The following is a 13,879-nucleotide window of genomic DNA, read 5'->3' as shown; positions in this document are numbered from 1 at the left end:
GATACTGAGAAACACGTTTTCTGTATCAGAGTGACTATTCCTTCAACATATCAGTGAAATTGAACCACAAAATGTCAAAGAAATCATCTTTTTTTAAACACCAAATTTATAGTGCTCTGTAAAAGACTAATCCAAGCCACAAAGTGTTACTGAGAATGATTTCACTGCCTGTCAAGCAGTCTGCTGCCATCTTGTGTTTGTTGTTGATACTAAAATAATTCTCTTACATTTCAGAAACAGCTACTAAAGTTAACTATCACCTTATTTTGAATGTGGCATTTAGATTAGTTACAGTTCTCTCTATCTGGTTTATGGGCAATGCTGAGCAGTAAAGGGACACTAATAGGCCTAGACCTATACTTTAGATTTTACATTTTACATTCAATGCTATAACTTATACCTGTCATATCTGTATCAGACATGTAAAATAAGGATTCTAGAACAAATTATAAACATGTTAAAAATTAGGAAAATTTCACAGTAAATACATTTTAAGCATTTTAATTATCATTTGATAGCTGATAACTGTGGTGGCCCTAGAGAGTAAAACACATCAACATTTCAGAAAACATGACAACAGTTAATAAGGTGGTATAAGTTGGTATAGGGTGGTATAAGGTGGTATAAGTTGGAATAGGGTGGTATAAGGTGGTATAAATTGGTATAGGGTGATATAGGGTGGTATAAATTGGTATAGGGTGGTATTTGGTGGTATAAGTTGGTATAGGGTGGTATAGGTGGTATAGGGGTGTATAAAGTGGTATAGGGTAGTATAAAGTGGTATAGGGTGGTATAGGGTGGTATAAGGTGGTATAGGGTGGTATAAGGTGGTATAGGGAGGTGGTATAAAGTGGTACAGGGTGGTGTCAAGTGGTATAGGGAGGTGGTATAGGGTGGTATAAGTGGCATAGGCTGGTAGAAAGGGGTATAGGGTGGTATAGGGTGGTATAAGGTGGTAGTACAAGGCGGTATCTGGTGGTATAAGTTCGAATGCAGAATTACACTAATTTTCCAGTGTTTTGTTGTGAACTTTTCTGAAAGAGGTTGCTGGCATCTAATTTGAAAAGAGCTTTTTTTTGTAAAACAATGTAATTTTCACTTTTCCTCATTTTCCGTTTTAAAGCACTTTGGATCAATTGTGTTGTGTGTAAAGTGCTATACAAATAAAGTTGATTTGATTTGATTTGATTTGATCTAGAGAAAATATTAATATTAAAACCTTTTTTCTTCTGGGTCTCATGAGGTACCTTGTGTTTTTTAAATGTGCTCTACAAATAAAGTGGATTATTAGACTGTTGTTGTGGCTGTATATATAACCATAGAAACGAATGCAATCACTGCAGACAGATAGTACACCAGTGTCCCCTGTGGTGAAAGTAACACATCACCACAGCCCGCTGAGTCAACATCACCCTCTCCTTTCCTCTGTCTGCTCATAATAACCGAGTAAAGGTTATTTTGACTGCAGGACGGAAACAATGTTGAGGACCCACCCACCTCCGGGCTACTCTCTCTGCTTCCCTCTGCCTGCCTCTTCCTGGATCTGAAGTACTCGACTTACAAGTAAGTACCCAACATCTTCCTCTTTTGTAAAGCACGTATCCCTATAATATCACTAATGGCGTTATAGGCGACGAAAAGTTCATACAAGTGTTCCAAAAAATAAGATGTTTACTGGATTACTCCTCTGCTTGCGGAATGTAGGAAATTAGCCTCGCCCAATTAAACAGACAGCCCCAGTACGGAGCTGTTTAACGGCAAGGATATATAACAGCACAACACGTAAGACTCAAATGATGTTTAAAAGATTAAAATTGGTTACTGACTTCTTATTTTGACATGTTAACAGTGTGAGTAAATGTTCGGATTGGATGCTGAATGTTTCGTAGTAACCTAACGTACTTCCTTCTGTAGTGTTATGTAACGTTAACGGACCGCAGGGTGAGTACAAGCTCTTGGATGCAAGGAAGGTAATGGTACAAAATTAAACAGTAGATTGGCTTTCTAATATATACATATATAAATATACAACTCGACTTCTTACTCTGGCCTTCTTAGTGTATGTATACTTAAGAAAATAGCACATTGCAGCATTAGAGCTAGCACTCGAGTTGAGAAAACACGGGCTCAAGATGTTTAAAGCCAGATTAGAGGGTCTGCTGCTTCCTACAGATTAAGGGACCACACTGTACGCAGTTAAATGTGTACAAACTCGCTCTGTAATGTGCCACAAAGTGTGGAAATGTGCACAGTACATCATCTATTGGTTATGGATTTGCTGGGAAGACTAGCATAGTATCAGTAGAAGTACATGAATAAATCTTATTGAATACAATTAAAGAAAATAACCAACAAAATCCCAAATTAGTGCCTTTTATTCACTTATTTAGTTGTATAAATCAATTCTGATTTTCACCTTTCATTTTTAATCCCACCATGTTGCCGTTAATTTGTGGTTACGTGGAAAAGTTGATAAATTACGATAACACCTGAACGCCTCATGAGTGTTTCCTAGGGTCCAGCGAAGAAGGCTGGAAACTGAGAGGAATGTCAAAGACACACAAACGCCCTTCACCTTTGACACAGTGTGTTTGCATCAGCTCAAAAAATGTCACAACTTATCAACAAAATTCAGAAAAAGTCTAAGATACACTTAATTTTTATTCACCAAAACTTAACTAATTAGCCTGAAAAAAGACAGTTTCTGCCTCTGAAATATCACTAATCCCTGAGGGCTAAGTAGACTACCTCACATAAGGTTGTGTTTACAAAGCAAACAGTGACGTATTTGTAGTATTCAGTTGCCTGTTGACATTGAGTTTCCCCTGTTTGTAGTTTCCATGTAAATAAAGCAAGATTTTTTGTCATTATTACTGCCATACATGCCTGCAGCTGTAATTAGCACTTCATTCAGATATGGCAATGCACACTATTTTCTCAACAGTGTCATCATTCCAACAAGAGCAACTTAAGATATACAAGAACATATTGTGACATATAACTATGACCACTAAGAGTCATTGTCCCATGATAGAGGGAAGTAAGTGTAATCACTATGAACATGAAGTCATCTGCAAGAAACCTAAGGGAATTTCTTGTCTCAGGTTGCAGCTCATTCATTAACTTGCAGCAGTTGTGGGTTGGGGGTTTAATTGTTTTATTGGGGTGTTTTGTCTTTTTCATTGACACGCTTTATTGTTTATTAGCCACAGTAAAAGCCACTAGGAAAGCGTTGTCACTACTAAAACGTTGGGTGGAATAAATCTATGTTTTACACACAGGACCAAATAGTTGTGTTACTATTTAAAGAAGCAAATCCGGGATTGACTTGATTTGAAGAAACATGGAGATTGAGCAAAGTAGACGGATGAAGAAAAACTATGAATCTGTAATATGATGTAAATGTGCAATGTAAGATATATGAGCAGACTACAGGTGGAGAATAGGGTTGCAAAATCCCGGAAAGAGTTGGAAACTTTCCATGGGAATAAACGGGAATAAACCAGGAATTTACTAAATTGAAGGTTGAAGGGGGTAGTACTTTTCGAAGGTCCTGGAACTTTCGGTTGAACGTTACAGTGTTTGTAGAGTTAACACAGTTGTTGAAACACAGAGGGAGTTCCTGGAAATGCATACTAGTTTAGTTTTCTATTAAGATTTAAAAATATAATTTAATATAATTTTTTTCTCCATGCGTCACAGGCCTGATTTGCACAATCTACCCAGGTCGAAACACAGACAACAATGGGGGCACAGGAACCTTTTAGTTCAGGGGAAAGTAGTTCTGGGGGCTAAAAGACCCCGTAACTCTTGGTCGAAATGCACCTTTAGGTTTAAAAAGAGTCCTCATACATGAAGATAACAAGCAACACCTCCATGTCTCCTCCAGGTTCTAATAAAAAATGAGCTACCCAGGATACCCTCCACAGTCGGGCGGATACCCACCCCAGGCAGGGGGCTACCCCCCTCAACCCGGTGCATATCCACCCCAGGCAGGAGGCTACCCTCCAGCAGGCGGCGGATACCCACCAGCAGCCGGCGGCTACCCTCCAGCAGCGGGCGGCTACCCCCCACAGGCAGGCGGATACCCCCCACAGGCCGGAGGTTACCCACCCCAGGCTGGTGGGTTCCCTCCTGCAGCTGGCGGTTACCCACCAGCAGCAGGGGGCTTCCCTCCCCAGGCGGGTGGCTACCCTGCACAACCTGGAGGCTTCCCTCCTCAGGCAGGAGGATACCCAGCACAGTCTGGAGCAGGAGGATACCCAGCACAGTCTGGAGCAGGAGGATACCCAGCACAGTCTGGAGCAGGTGGATATCCCTCCCAGCAGCCAGCAGGTGAGGCTCCAAGTCATATCCTTTGGAAAACATGTGTAACCCCTGCAAAAAAATATATAGTCAATTTATTTAAAACAACTATCAAACCATGGAGTTTTGTTTGTGTAGCAGCAACATCAGTTATCTCATGACACTTTACAGAAAACTCAGACACGCCCAACATTTATCTTTGAGTGAACACGTACTTGGCAACACTGGAAGGCAAAACTTCCTTATAACGGACAGAAACCTCTGGCAAGACCAGAGTGACTAGTAGATAGCCATCTGCTGTTACAGTATGGGCTCAGGAAGTGACACAGAGGCAGAAATAGTGAGCTAAATGTATAAATGGGATATGAATGCAGGAGACCGGAGCTCAACAGATAAAGTCCTCCAGAAGTCTAAGCCTATAGCAGCATAACTATGAAAAAATCACGACTAAGGAGAAGTTTTGCTCTTTGAAAGAATTACATTCTAAGTATTATGTTGATCTTTTCTTCGCAGCTGGAGGCTGGGGTGCAGCACCAGGCGGCTACGGAGCGGTACCTAACTTTTTTTATCAACTCTGTATTCCTATCTCACTGATAACATGTGAACCAACTCAAGCTAAATCACCTTATCCTCATCAGTCCCACTCACAAGTTTGCCGCCCTGATATTTATACTTACAGCTGTCTCTCTTTCTGCAGCCAGGAGGGGCTCAGCAGGGATACCCTGGGGGCCCCGCTCCAGGCCAGCCCATGCCAAGCTACCCCGGAGCCCCCGCCACTAATCCCTCCATGCCTGGATATGGAAGCGGAGTGCCATCCCACCCTCAGGCACCTGCTATTCCTGTAAGAAGGATTTCTCTTCACACCAGAATCTTTGCGAAACACACCTTTATGAGCATGTTTTTTTTTTCCTCATATGTTTGTGTTTTGTTTTATTCTAGAAAGGTTTCAGAGGAACAATTAAAGATTTCCCAGGGGCTGATCCACTGAGAGATGTTGAAGTTCTTCGGAAAGCCATGAAGGGTTTTGGTTAGTAGATGGAGTTCATTCAAACTTGTTTACACCCCTCCAAAGTGTTGTCACTTTACATTGTTGATCATCTTCATCCTGTTCTCTACATAGGCACTGATGAAAGTGCCATTATCGAACTCCTTGGAAGTCGCAGCAACAAGCAGAGGGTTCCAATGGTAGCAGGCTACAAAACAACCTATGGAAAGGTGTGTTTTCTAACATTCTACATGCTACTTTCAAATCCTATTCGCATCTGCTGCCTCTCATTGATCCACATAGCAGCTATTTCCACGCTGTCATCATGGTTGTTGTTTTTCTACATTTTTTCCTCTCCCAAGGATTTAGTCCACGATCTGAAGTCAGAGCTGACTGGAAACTTTGAGAAGCTGGTTCTCGCGATGATGATGAGCCCCTCACACTTTGATGCCTCTGAGCTCAGAGAGGCTATAAAGGTTGGAAGCTTGAGTTGTTGTCTGCTGTAATTTTTGGTTTTGTAGTCCAAACCGCATCGTGTGACTCATCATGTAAAGGGAAAATAAGGCCATAATAAATCCTCTAAACGCAAGGGAAAGCCCGACAAGTTGAGACACGTGTTACAGTTTGGAGCACTTGTATCTTTAATAGCTTGCTATGGCATTCTGTGTTCTTTTCAGGGTGCAGGAACTGATGAAGCATGTCTGATTGAGATTCTTTCATCCCGCTCGAATGCTGAGATTCTTGAAATCAACAGAATCTACAAATCTGGTGGGTCCGAGTTTTGATATTTTACATATTTGGGTCAAGTTTTTTTTTTTTTTTTACCAAATTTTATTCATTTTAACATTTAAAAAACTGCAGTAAGACAAACAGAGACAAGCAAATGTATACATGTATGCAAAGTAAATAACAGAGAGTGCACCTAACAAAAAATAAAATAAAATAAAGAAAAATAATAATAATACAGAGACAAATAATATCAACAAACAAAGAAGGACATCGTGTTATCAAGCATCAACATGTTCTTCCTAGATCACTAGTGAGCATATATAATCATCTTGCCATGACACTTTAGTTCAGCTAAATATATTGCATTCTTTGTAAGTGAGGGATGAGAGGCTGCCAACATCTGTAACATTTATCTGTTGAAACACGAATGGTGTATTTGATCTTTTCCAATTTTAAAAATGATAGCAGATCCTGAAGCCAGGATGTGTTTTAAGGAGGTGAATGGCTCTTCCAGAGAAGGAGAGTCCGATCACGGGCAATTAATGAAGCAAAGGAGAGGACATTAACTTGTTTGGCAGTTATTTTAGTACCTTCCTCAGGGATTCCAAAAATAGTAATATGAGGTGATGGGACTAATGTTACCTGTAGTACCTCTGACGTAAAATTAAAGAAGTACTTCCAGTACTCCACTAAGCTTGGGCACAACCAGAACACATGAGTCAGGTCTGCTGGTGCCTGAGAACACCTATCACAACTGTCTGAAAGGTTTAGGTAAATCCTTGATAATCTGGTCTCGCTATAATGGATCCTATGAAGAACCTTAAACTTATTGAAGCTCAGTCTTGCACAGGAGGAGGATGAATTTATTGCGTGCAGTGCATCGTCCCACCACTCATTAGTCAAGGTGATGTCCAGTTCGGTCTCCCAACTAGTCCTTATCTTATGCAGGGTTGGAGGTTGGGTTATTGTTAGTAGAAGGTCATAAATATAAGAAATATGTCCTTTTTGAAAAGTTACCAACTGGGAGAAGATGATCGGCACCCAGAGCCAGTGGGAATACTGACAAATTGGATTTAACAAAATTACGAATTTGAAAGTATCTAAACAAGTCAGACTGTTGAAAGTTGAATGTGGAGCACAACTGTGGAAAAACTAGCAAAGACACCGTTAACATATAGATCCCCTAGGCAGGACAGGCCTTGTCTGCTCCAGGAAGCAAACCTTGAGTCGATCTTGCCTGTTGGGTCAAGTTTTTGTAAGAAATAAAGACACTTCTTTTAAAAATGAATATCCTTCAAAATTAAGTTTTTAAAGAGCTTTTATTTTGTTAAGTGAAAACCAAAAATCCTGGTGTTTAATAGCAGGAAAATGCATGTCTAAGTTTATGTCCTGGCTGTAGTTGGTGTGACCGCCCTGTTCTTTGTACGTAGGCCCTACATTGTGGGAAACTTGCGTCTAAAGTGTAAATGGAAATATAATGCAAATTAAAGCTGCAAGCGGCGATGGATGGTCCCTCGCACACCTGCAGCCACCGCCTCATGTAATACACCGCCTGATATAAGCCAAGCAAGAGCTGAGAGTTTGTACTGATTGTTTCCCTTAGGTGGTGCTAAGTTTTTGGCAGATTGCCAAGAAAACCTCCAAACTTGAAAGTCTTCCATGCACACAATTTTAGCCTGAACAGAAAGCCTCTAATAATTTGGAATCATCAATGTGTCTACCATAGAATGAGCCTGTTTGGACTGAATTGGAGAAAAACCCTAGGCTAAGATCTTAAAAATATGAAAGTTTATAAAAGTTTTGAATTTTCAAAGCTAGGTGGCGCTCTTCCTGTTGGGATTTGGATATGGGTGTAAGAGGCTGATGCCATGAATATGCGTATTCATTTTCATGCATGTAGCTCAAAATAATCTCTATGGGGTGGCATTTTTGAAAACTCTAGGGGGCGCTAGTGAACACATTTTTGAGATTTTTTTTTTGCAAGGCCCAAAAAAACTCAATTTTTTCACCAGGCCTGATGAGTGTGTTGGATTTGGTGGGATTTGGGGCATTTTAAAGTCCCCCAAAATCCATTTCCTGTTTATAGCGAGACATGTGCATTTGATGCACAGCCTGAAAATCTGCCATGTCCACAATTTTAGTCTGAACGGAATACCTCTAATAATTTTGAATGTTCAATGTGTCTACTAGATCTGTGTCTACTAGATCTGTGTCTACTAAGATCGCTTAAACACGTTCCCCTGCGAATCAGGCGAAAAACTGAAAAAAAAAAAAAAAAAGATGGCCGACTTCCTATTGGGATTTCACTATGACATTAGGAATCTTTTTTGTAGGTCTTGGCCTGATAGATACAGGAAAAAAATGTCATGCATGTAGGTTGAACCGTGTTAAGGAGGTGTGTTGCTGGAAGGAAGGTGGCGCTATTGAGCCATTTTTGGGACTTTTTGCACGGGACCATCAGAATATCAAAATTTTTGCCAATCCTGATGCATGTGCAACTTTTGGTGAGTTTTGGGGCATGTTGCAGGCTCTAAAAAGGCAATTTACTTGGGTAGGTAGAAAGAAAGAAAGAAAAATCTCACAGGTTTCAATAGGGCCTTCGCCGCCACTGCGTGTCAGTGCTCGGGCCCTAATGAAGGTCTTTCCCTTAAACGCTGAACCTTCCTTGCAGAATACGGGAAGACACTGGAGGACGCGATCACCAGCGACACCTCCGGTCACTTCCGCAGACTCCTCGTCTCTCTCAGTCAGGTATCTGCCACATATTTCACCCCTGGCTCACAACAAAACCTCTACCACGACATATTTCAGTGAAAGTGAAGCACCTGCACACTCCCACGCCCACATTCTGTGTTTTCTAATGAGCGCAACGCATCTCCCTCTCTCTAGGGAAACCGTGACGAAAGGGAGACCGTAGACATCGCCCTAGCCAAACAGGACGCTCAGGTATCAGTTTGAAGTTGGTTCGACGTTGTAACGTTCTCTGAGAGTGATAAACAAGCCTGATCATGTTGTGTTTTTATCACGTGTGTGTGTGTGACAGAAACTGTATGCAGCCGGGGAGAACAAAGTGGGGACTGATGAGTCTCAGTTTAATGCTATCCTGTGTGCTCGCAGCAAGCCTCACCTCAGAGCAGGTGTGTAAAGTCAACAGACATCCATCCTCTTAAGATTTCCCACCATCAAAACTCCAGAAGTCACATTTTTTAACACATGTTCATATTCAAATATTATGACTGTAACTACATCTCCTGTGATTCTTGTCCTTTTCAGTCTTCCAGGAGTACCAGCAGATGTGCGGCAGAGACATTGAGAAGAGCATCTGCAGGGAAATGTCTGGAAATGTGGAGTCTGGCATGGTGGCTGTGGGTACGTCGTTTGGGTCTCTCTTTTTCCAAACCTTAACCGAAGTGAAGCGTTTTTCCAAACACATGTTGAAGCTTTAAGTATATGTCAGAATAACTTGTTAAAGCTTTCCTGGAAGGAGTTCAACAAGATCTTGCAGATGCCAAGAAGCTGCTGTTTGACCTAAATACTTGATGATGGATGAAAAGCGAAAGATGGATTGAAGGAGCGACTTTTACGATGTGTTTTAAAATCAGATAGTGAACATATTACACTTATTCATTGATATATTTTATGTTTTGTGAATTTGAGCCGAGTCAGACAGAAATTAAATTGTTACTGTGCTTTGGTGCCATTAAGATGTGTGACGATGTAAAACCAGGTCACAGATAAGCAATGCATCTACGGTATTTGAAACAGGCCACACCTAAAAAAAAAATTGGCAACCAATCAAAGGAAACATGTACAGGTGATCTTAAATAACTTTACATTGAGCAGAGAAAAATGTTAAATCAAAGCAACAAACTTAGAAGAGGCAGCAGCATAGAACAAATGACTAACAACAGAGAAAGACGTCTGTCTCTAACCTAGTTATTATTCTTGGTATGTATGTCAGTCTCAAATGTTTTCAGCTGATTCGACGTGCTGTGTTTAGGGTAAACGAGGGGGCAGGGCTTGGTTGCTAATGCAGAAGGTGGAGGTGTCTTCTGCAATGGTGACTGTTTTTGTGTTAATATCACAACAACATTTATTTATTTTATTTATTTATTATTTAAAAGGACCATACATATTAATTAACACTTCTGTAAAATATGCCAGTTAGCCAAAAAGCTAGTTTACATCCATAGTCCCTTGCCAGATGTTAAAAAGGCTCCCTAAAAAGATCAAGACTAAACAAGATAAAATAGGGTAAAATAAGATCAAAATAAGAAGGTGGAGGAGAAACCAAAACACAAACAAACAAACAAACAAACCAAAAAGAGAAGAAAAGAAAAGTACAAATAGCACCATACGATTAAAAATGACTAAAAGCTACATAAGGACATGACATGTGAAAGGACAATTCTGAATGCACACAAAAGTGGATAAAATTACTGAAGAGTGAGGCGAGCAGTAAAGCTTATAGAGCAGAGTGAATGTTGCAGACTTTTCCCTCAGAGGCTGGAAGGAAAAAAAACAAATAATAATAATAATAATAATACCTTCATTTGTACAGCACTTTTCTTTTCTTTTTTTTAAATACTTTTTATTTAATAGTTTTCACACAAAAAAACAACAACAAGAAAACAAAACAAGACAAAACAAAGATGTGGCAGCAGGTCAGCATGGGATGAGTTTTCTCATGTAATAAATAAATGAATAATAAAAACACAATAAAAGCAGAGAAGCAATAAAAGCAAACAGACAGTAAAAGCAGAGAGGTAAAATGTTAAAGATTAAAATAAATTCACAAAATAAAAGCATTACGATAAAAGTGTGTCTTGCGTAGTGAAATAAAATGAGGGACTGACTCTGCAAGTCTGGTTTCCTCTGACAGGCTGTTCCACAGTCAGGGGGGGGGGCTCTGACAGGTTGGGGTGACAGATTTTCCACCATAGACTGTATAAAATATGGACGTAGTATCTGTGACGTCACCCATCTGTTCCTGAGCGCTGTTTTGAAGCCAATCGACGGCGGCAGCCATATTGGAAATGCGGAATTCAACCAGGCAGAGTGTGACGTAAAGGGCGGAGTTTGAGCCTCCTAGCCAACAGCTATGTGTTCCCGACTGGGAGTCAAGTCAGTCATGTCCTTATTTGGGCAAAAACTCGTAATCTTGATACCTTCTGAACGGTCGCGTTAGAAAAAAATTCACCCCCCTACAGTGTGTGCTGATAGTGACATTAGCTACGTAGAGCCAAGCCGTTTTTTGAACCAGGCTGTAAACATGTTTATTAATGCTGCAAAGATTTTCTTTTTTGAATTGGTGTCTATGTGGTTTCCGGTGCTTCTGCCACCAGCCTCAAGCGGACTCTCGATGAACTGCAGTTTATAACACTTCCACATGGGCTTCATTGCTTGAGACTGTAGGTTGTCGCTTGATTCACACATGCTGCCCAGCCAGGACAAATTTGGGAACATTTCGGGAGTATGTCGCCATGTGTGAAAGGGGCTTGATTTTGTTGACACTCTCTCTTTTCCCCTCCCCAGTGAAATGCATCAGGAACACCCCTGCCTACTTTGCGGAAAGGCTCCACAAAGCCATGCAGGTACACCAAATGCTTTCAAACTGGTACTGCACTGACACAGGTTCGGATGAGAAAAAATTTCACTGCTGCAGTTTTTCACAATTCTGATGTATTGACAGGGAGCGGGGACCAAGGACACAACCCTTATCCGGATTATGGTGTCCCGCTCTGAGAGAGACATGTTGGACATCAGACAGGCGTATGTGCAGACTTATGGGAAATCACTGTACACTCACATCTCAGTAAGTCCTACTAAAACCACAGTTTCACCTACTTTCTGCTCTTTCTTTGTGTTTTTGAAATCATAATTTTGCTCCTTCGCTCATCAGGGTGATACCTCCGGGGATTACAAGAAGCTGCTACTGAAGCTGTGCGGAGGTAGCGACTAAAACAAAACAACAAGGGAAGCCAACACTTCATCAGGACACCATGTACGTCCACACTGAAACAAAGTTATAGGACCCTATATCACCTGTGATGCATGCTGTTTAACATCAGACTGTCAATCATTATAATCACTTTTGTATTCTCTTCAGTGACTTGTGATTTTTTTTGTTTGTTTGTTTGTTGCTACTGTATGATAATAGATGATTGCCAAATAGTAAATATATACATCAATATTTTTTGAAGACACAGTAGGTAGCTTTAACAGTAGTGGGTAAATGTTGAGAAAGTAGTGGGTGTTATGTGTAATGACATTAACTATGCTAGATGCTAAATGCTAGATGCTAAAAACAACAACAAAGTGCTTCACTTTAAAGAATGAAAAATATTAAGAGCTCACAACGTTATAGGAAAAACAGACATGAAGAAAAAGAAGGGTCTAATTTATAAAACTTAAAAAGTACTTTTAATAAGGAAACAACTTTATACATGCAGTGTTTCTTTCTTCTTTCTTAGGGAATTATAACCTCCTAGCCAAACATTTCAAACATGTAAGTGTTAATAATAATATATGCAGAGTTTTGTAAATGTAATACACAAGTTTAAACTACATTTGACTGAAGCAGAACAGATACTATAATTTTTTGCTTGTATGTCACACTCAAATCTAACATTTTGGATACACCAAACTAAATCTTTATGACATTAACGCCTGTATGCAAGTCTATGCAAATTTTTCCTCATGCCAGCTTGACAAAACTTCTGCTCCTGAATCTTGTTGCCTTTTAGTCCTGTATGCTCCAAAGCCAAAGCGTGAAGATGTATCATACTGTGCCTTTTTTTGTCAGGGTTGCTGTAATGTTTTCACTGTGGTTTATCTCACAAACAATCAGCAATCATCCTCGTAAAGGATGCAGTCATGAAATATCTCCTTCTCTTTTGTGTTTACATTTCCTCCATTGTGTGGAAACATGCCTGTTTGTGCATGTTGCTGCCAGCAGAGGGCTCTTTGCTCACATGAAGTATCATCTCTGATGTCTGTGTGGTCGTTTATTTTCTGCTGACTTTAAAAAGTTTAAATTCGAAGTGATTATCTCTTGCACTAACTCTTCTTCGCAGTCATCCTTGTAACATAACAGAGGTTGTAATCAAATGGACGCCTCTTTGTAGTTGATGCCATGTGACAGTCCATGAGACTAACAAACAGCCATTCCTCATTTCAATAAAAAAAAATTGGCATATCTGGATTGTCATTGTGCAATGAGATCATGTGATTTGCATGAAACATCGGCTGTGGATTTTGTGCTTTGAGCCGACACACAATGAGCAATTTGCACTTCAAAGGCAGCCTCATTTTCCCCACCTTGGTCTGGATTACGACTGAGTCAAACCCCCCCTATGCTCAGCATCACAGGCTGCACGTTCTGTGAAAAGGTGCGAGTAATGTGGCTTATATAAGTGATGTCTGTGTGCGTGAGCAGTGCTGAATAATGTGAGTGAGGGGGAGAAAATGCCCAGGTTTGCTCTGCAAGCTCCACTGATACGGCACAGAGAGCTTTACCCGGGCTATAAATAATGTCCACATTGGAGGCACGGGTGTCCTAAAGTCTTTTTATTGTGTGTGTGTGTTTGAGTGTGTGCTGGCTGGCCTCAAAGTGCAGCCTCAGAGGGGGACAAATGACTTCACTCAGCCTCGCTCCGTCTTCACCTTCTCACTACACACTCAAAATAAAAAGCTCTCAGCAGCTGGAGAACACAAAAGAGATGAATATTTAATGTTGGTATTTGTGTATTTTCTCTCCAGTCGGGACGCTTTGCTGTGATACCTCCTGGTATATAGGTCAAGAGGAAAATCAGGAGTGGTTCCCATTTGGCTTTTACTTTAAGAGACAAAACAAAACAC

General features: G+C 40.5%; 1 protein-coding gene across 1 annotated transcript; it reads left to right on the top strand.

The window, feature by feature from the left end:
• The first annotated feature begins 1,319 nt into the window (after positions 1 to 1,319).
• Positions 1,320 to 13,219, top strand: anxa11b (annexin A11b). The gene is made up of 15 exons (XM_034707799.1): positions 1,320 to 1,563; positions 3,890 to 4,335; positions 4,819 to 4,856; positions 5,003 to 5,146; positions 5,245 to 5,332; positions 5,426 to 5,520; positions 5,653 to 5,766; positions 5,968 to 6,058; positions 8,691 to 8,770; positions 8,909 to 8,965; positions 9,063 to 9,156; positions 9,293 to 9,388; positions 11,555 to 11,613; positions 11,712 to 11,834; positions 11,922 to 13,219. Exons 2-15 carry the CDS (start codon positions 3,903 to 3,905, stop codon positions 11,979 to 11,981), a joined length of 1,572 nt encoding a protein of 523 aa, XP_034563690.1. The 5' UTR covers positions 1,320 to 1,563; positions 3,890 to 3,902; the 3' UTR covers positions 11,982 to 13,219.
• Positions 13,220 to 13,879: the final 660 nt, after the last annotated feature.

Source organism: Notolabrus celidotus, chromosome 18 (assembly GCF_009762535.1).
Source record: "Notolabrus celidotus isolate fNotCel1 chromosome 18, fNotCel1.pri, whole genome shotgun sequence".
NCBI classification, from domain to species: Eukaryota; Metazoa; Chordata; class Actinopteri; order Labriformes; family Labridae; genus Notolabrus; species Notolabrus celidotus.
Note: the sequence above shows the minus strand (reverse complement) of the source record. Positions and strands in the feature narration are given on the sequence as shown.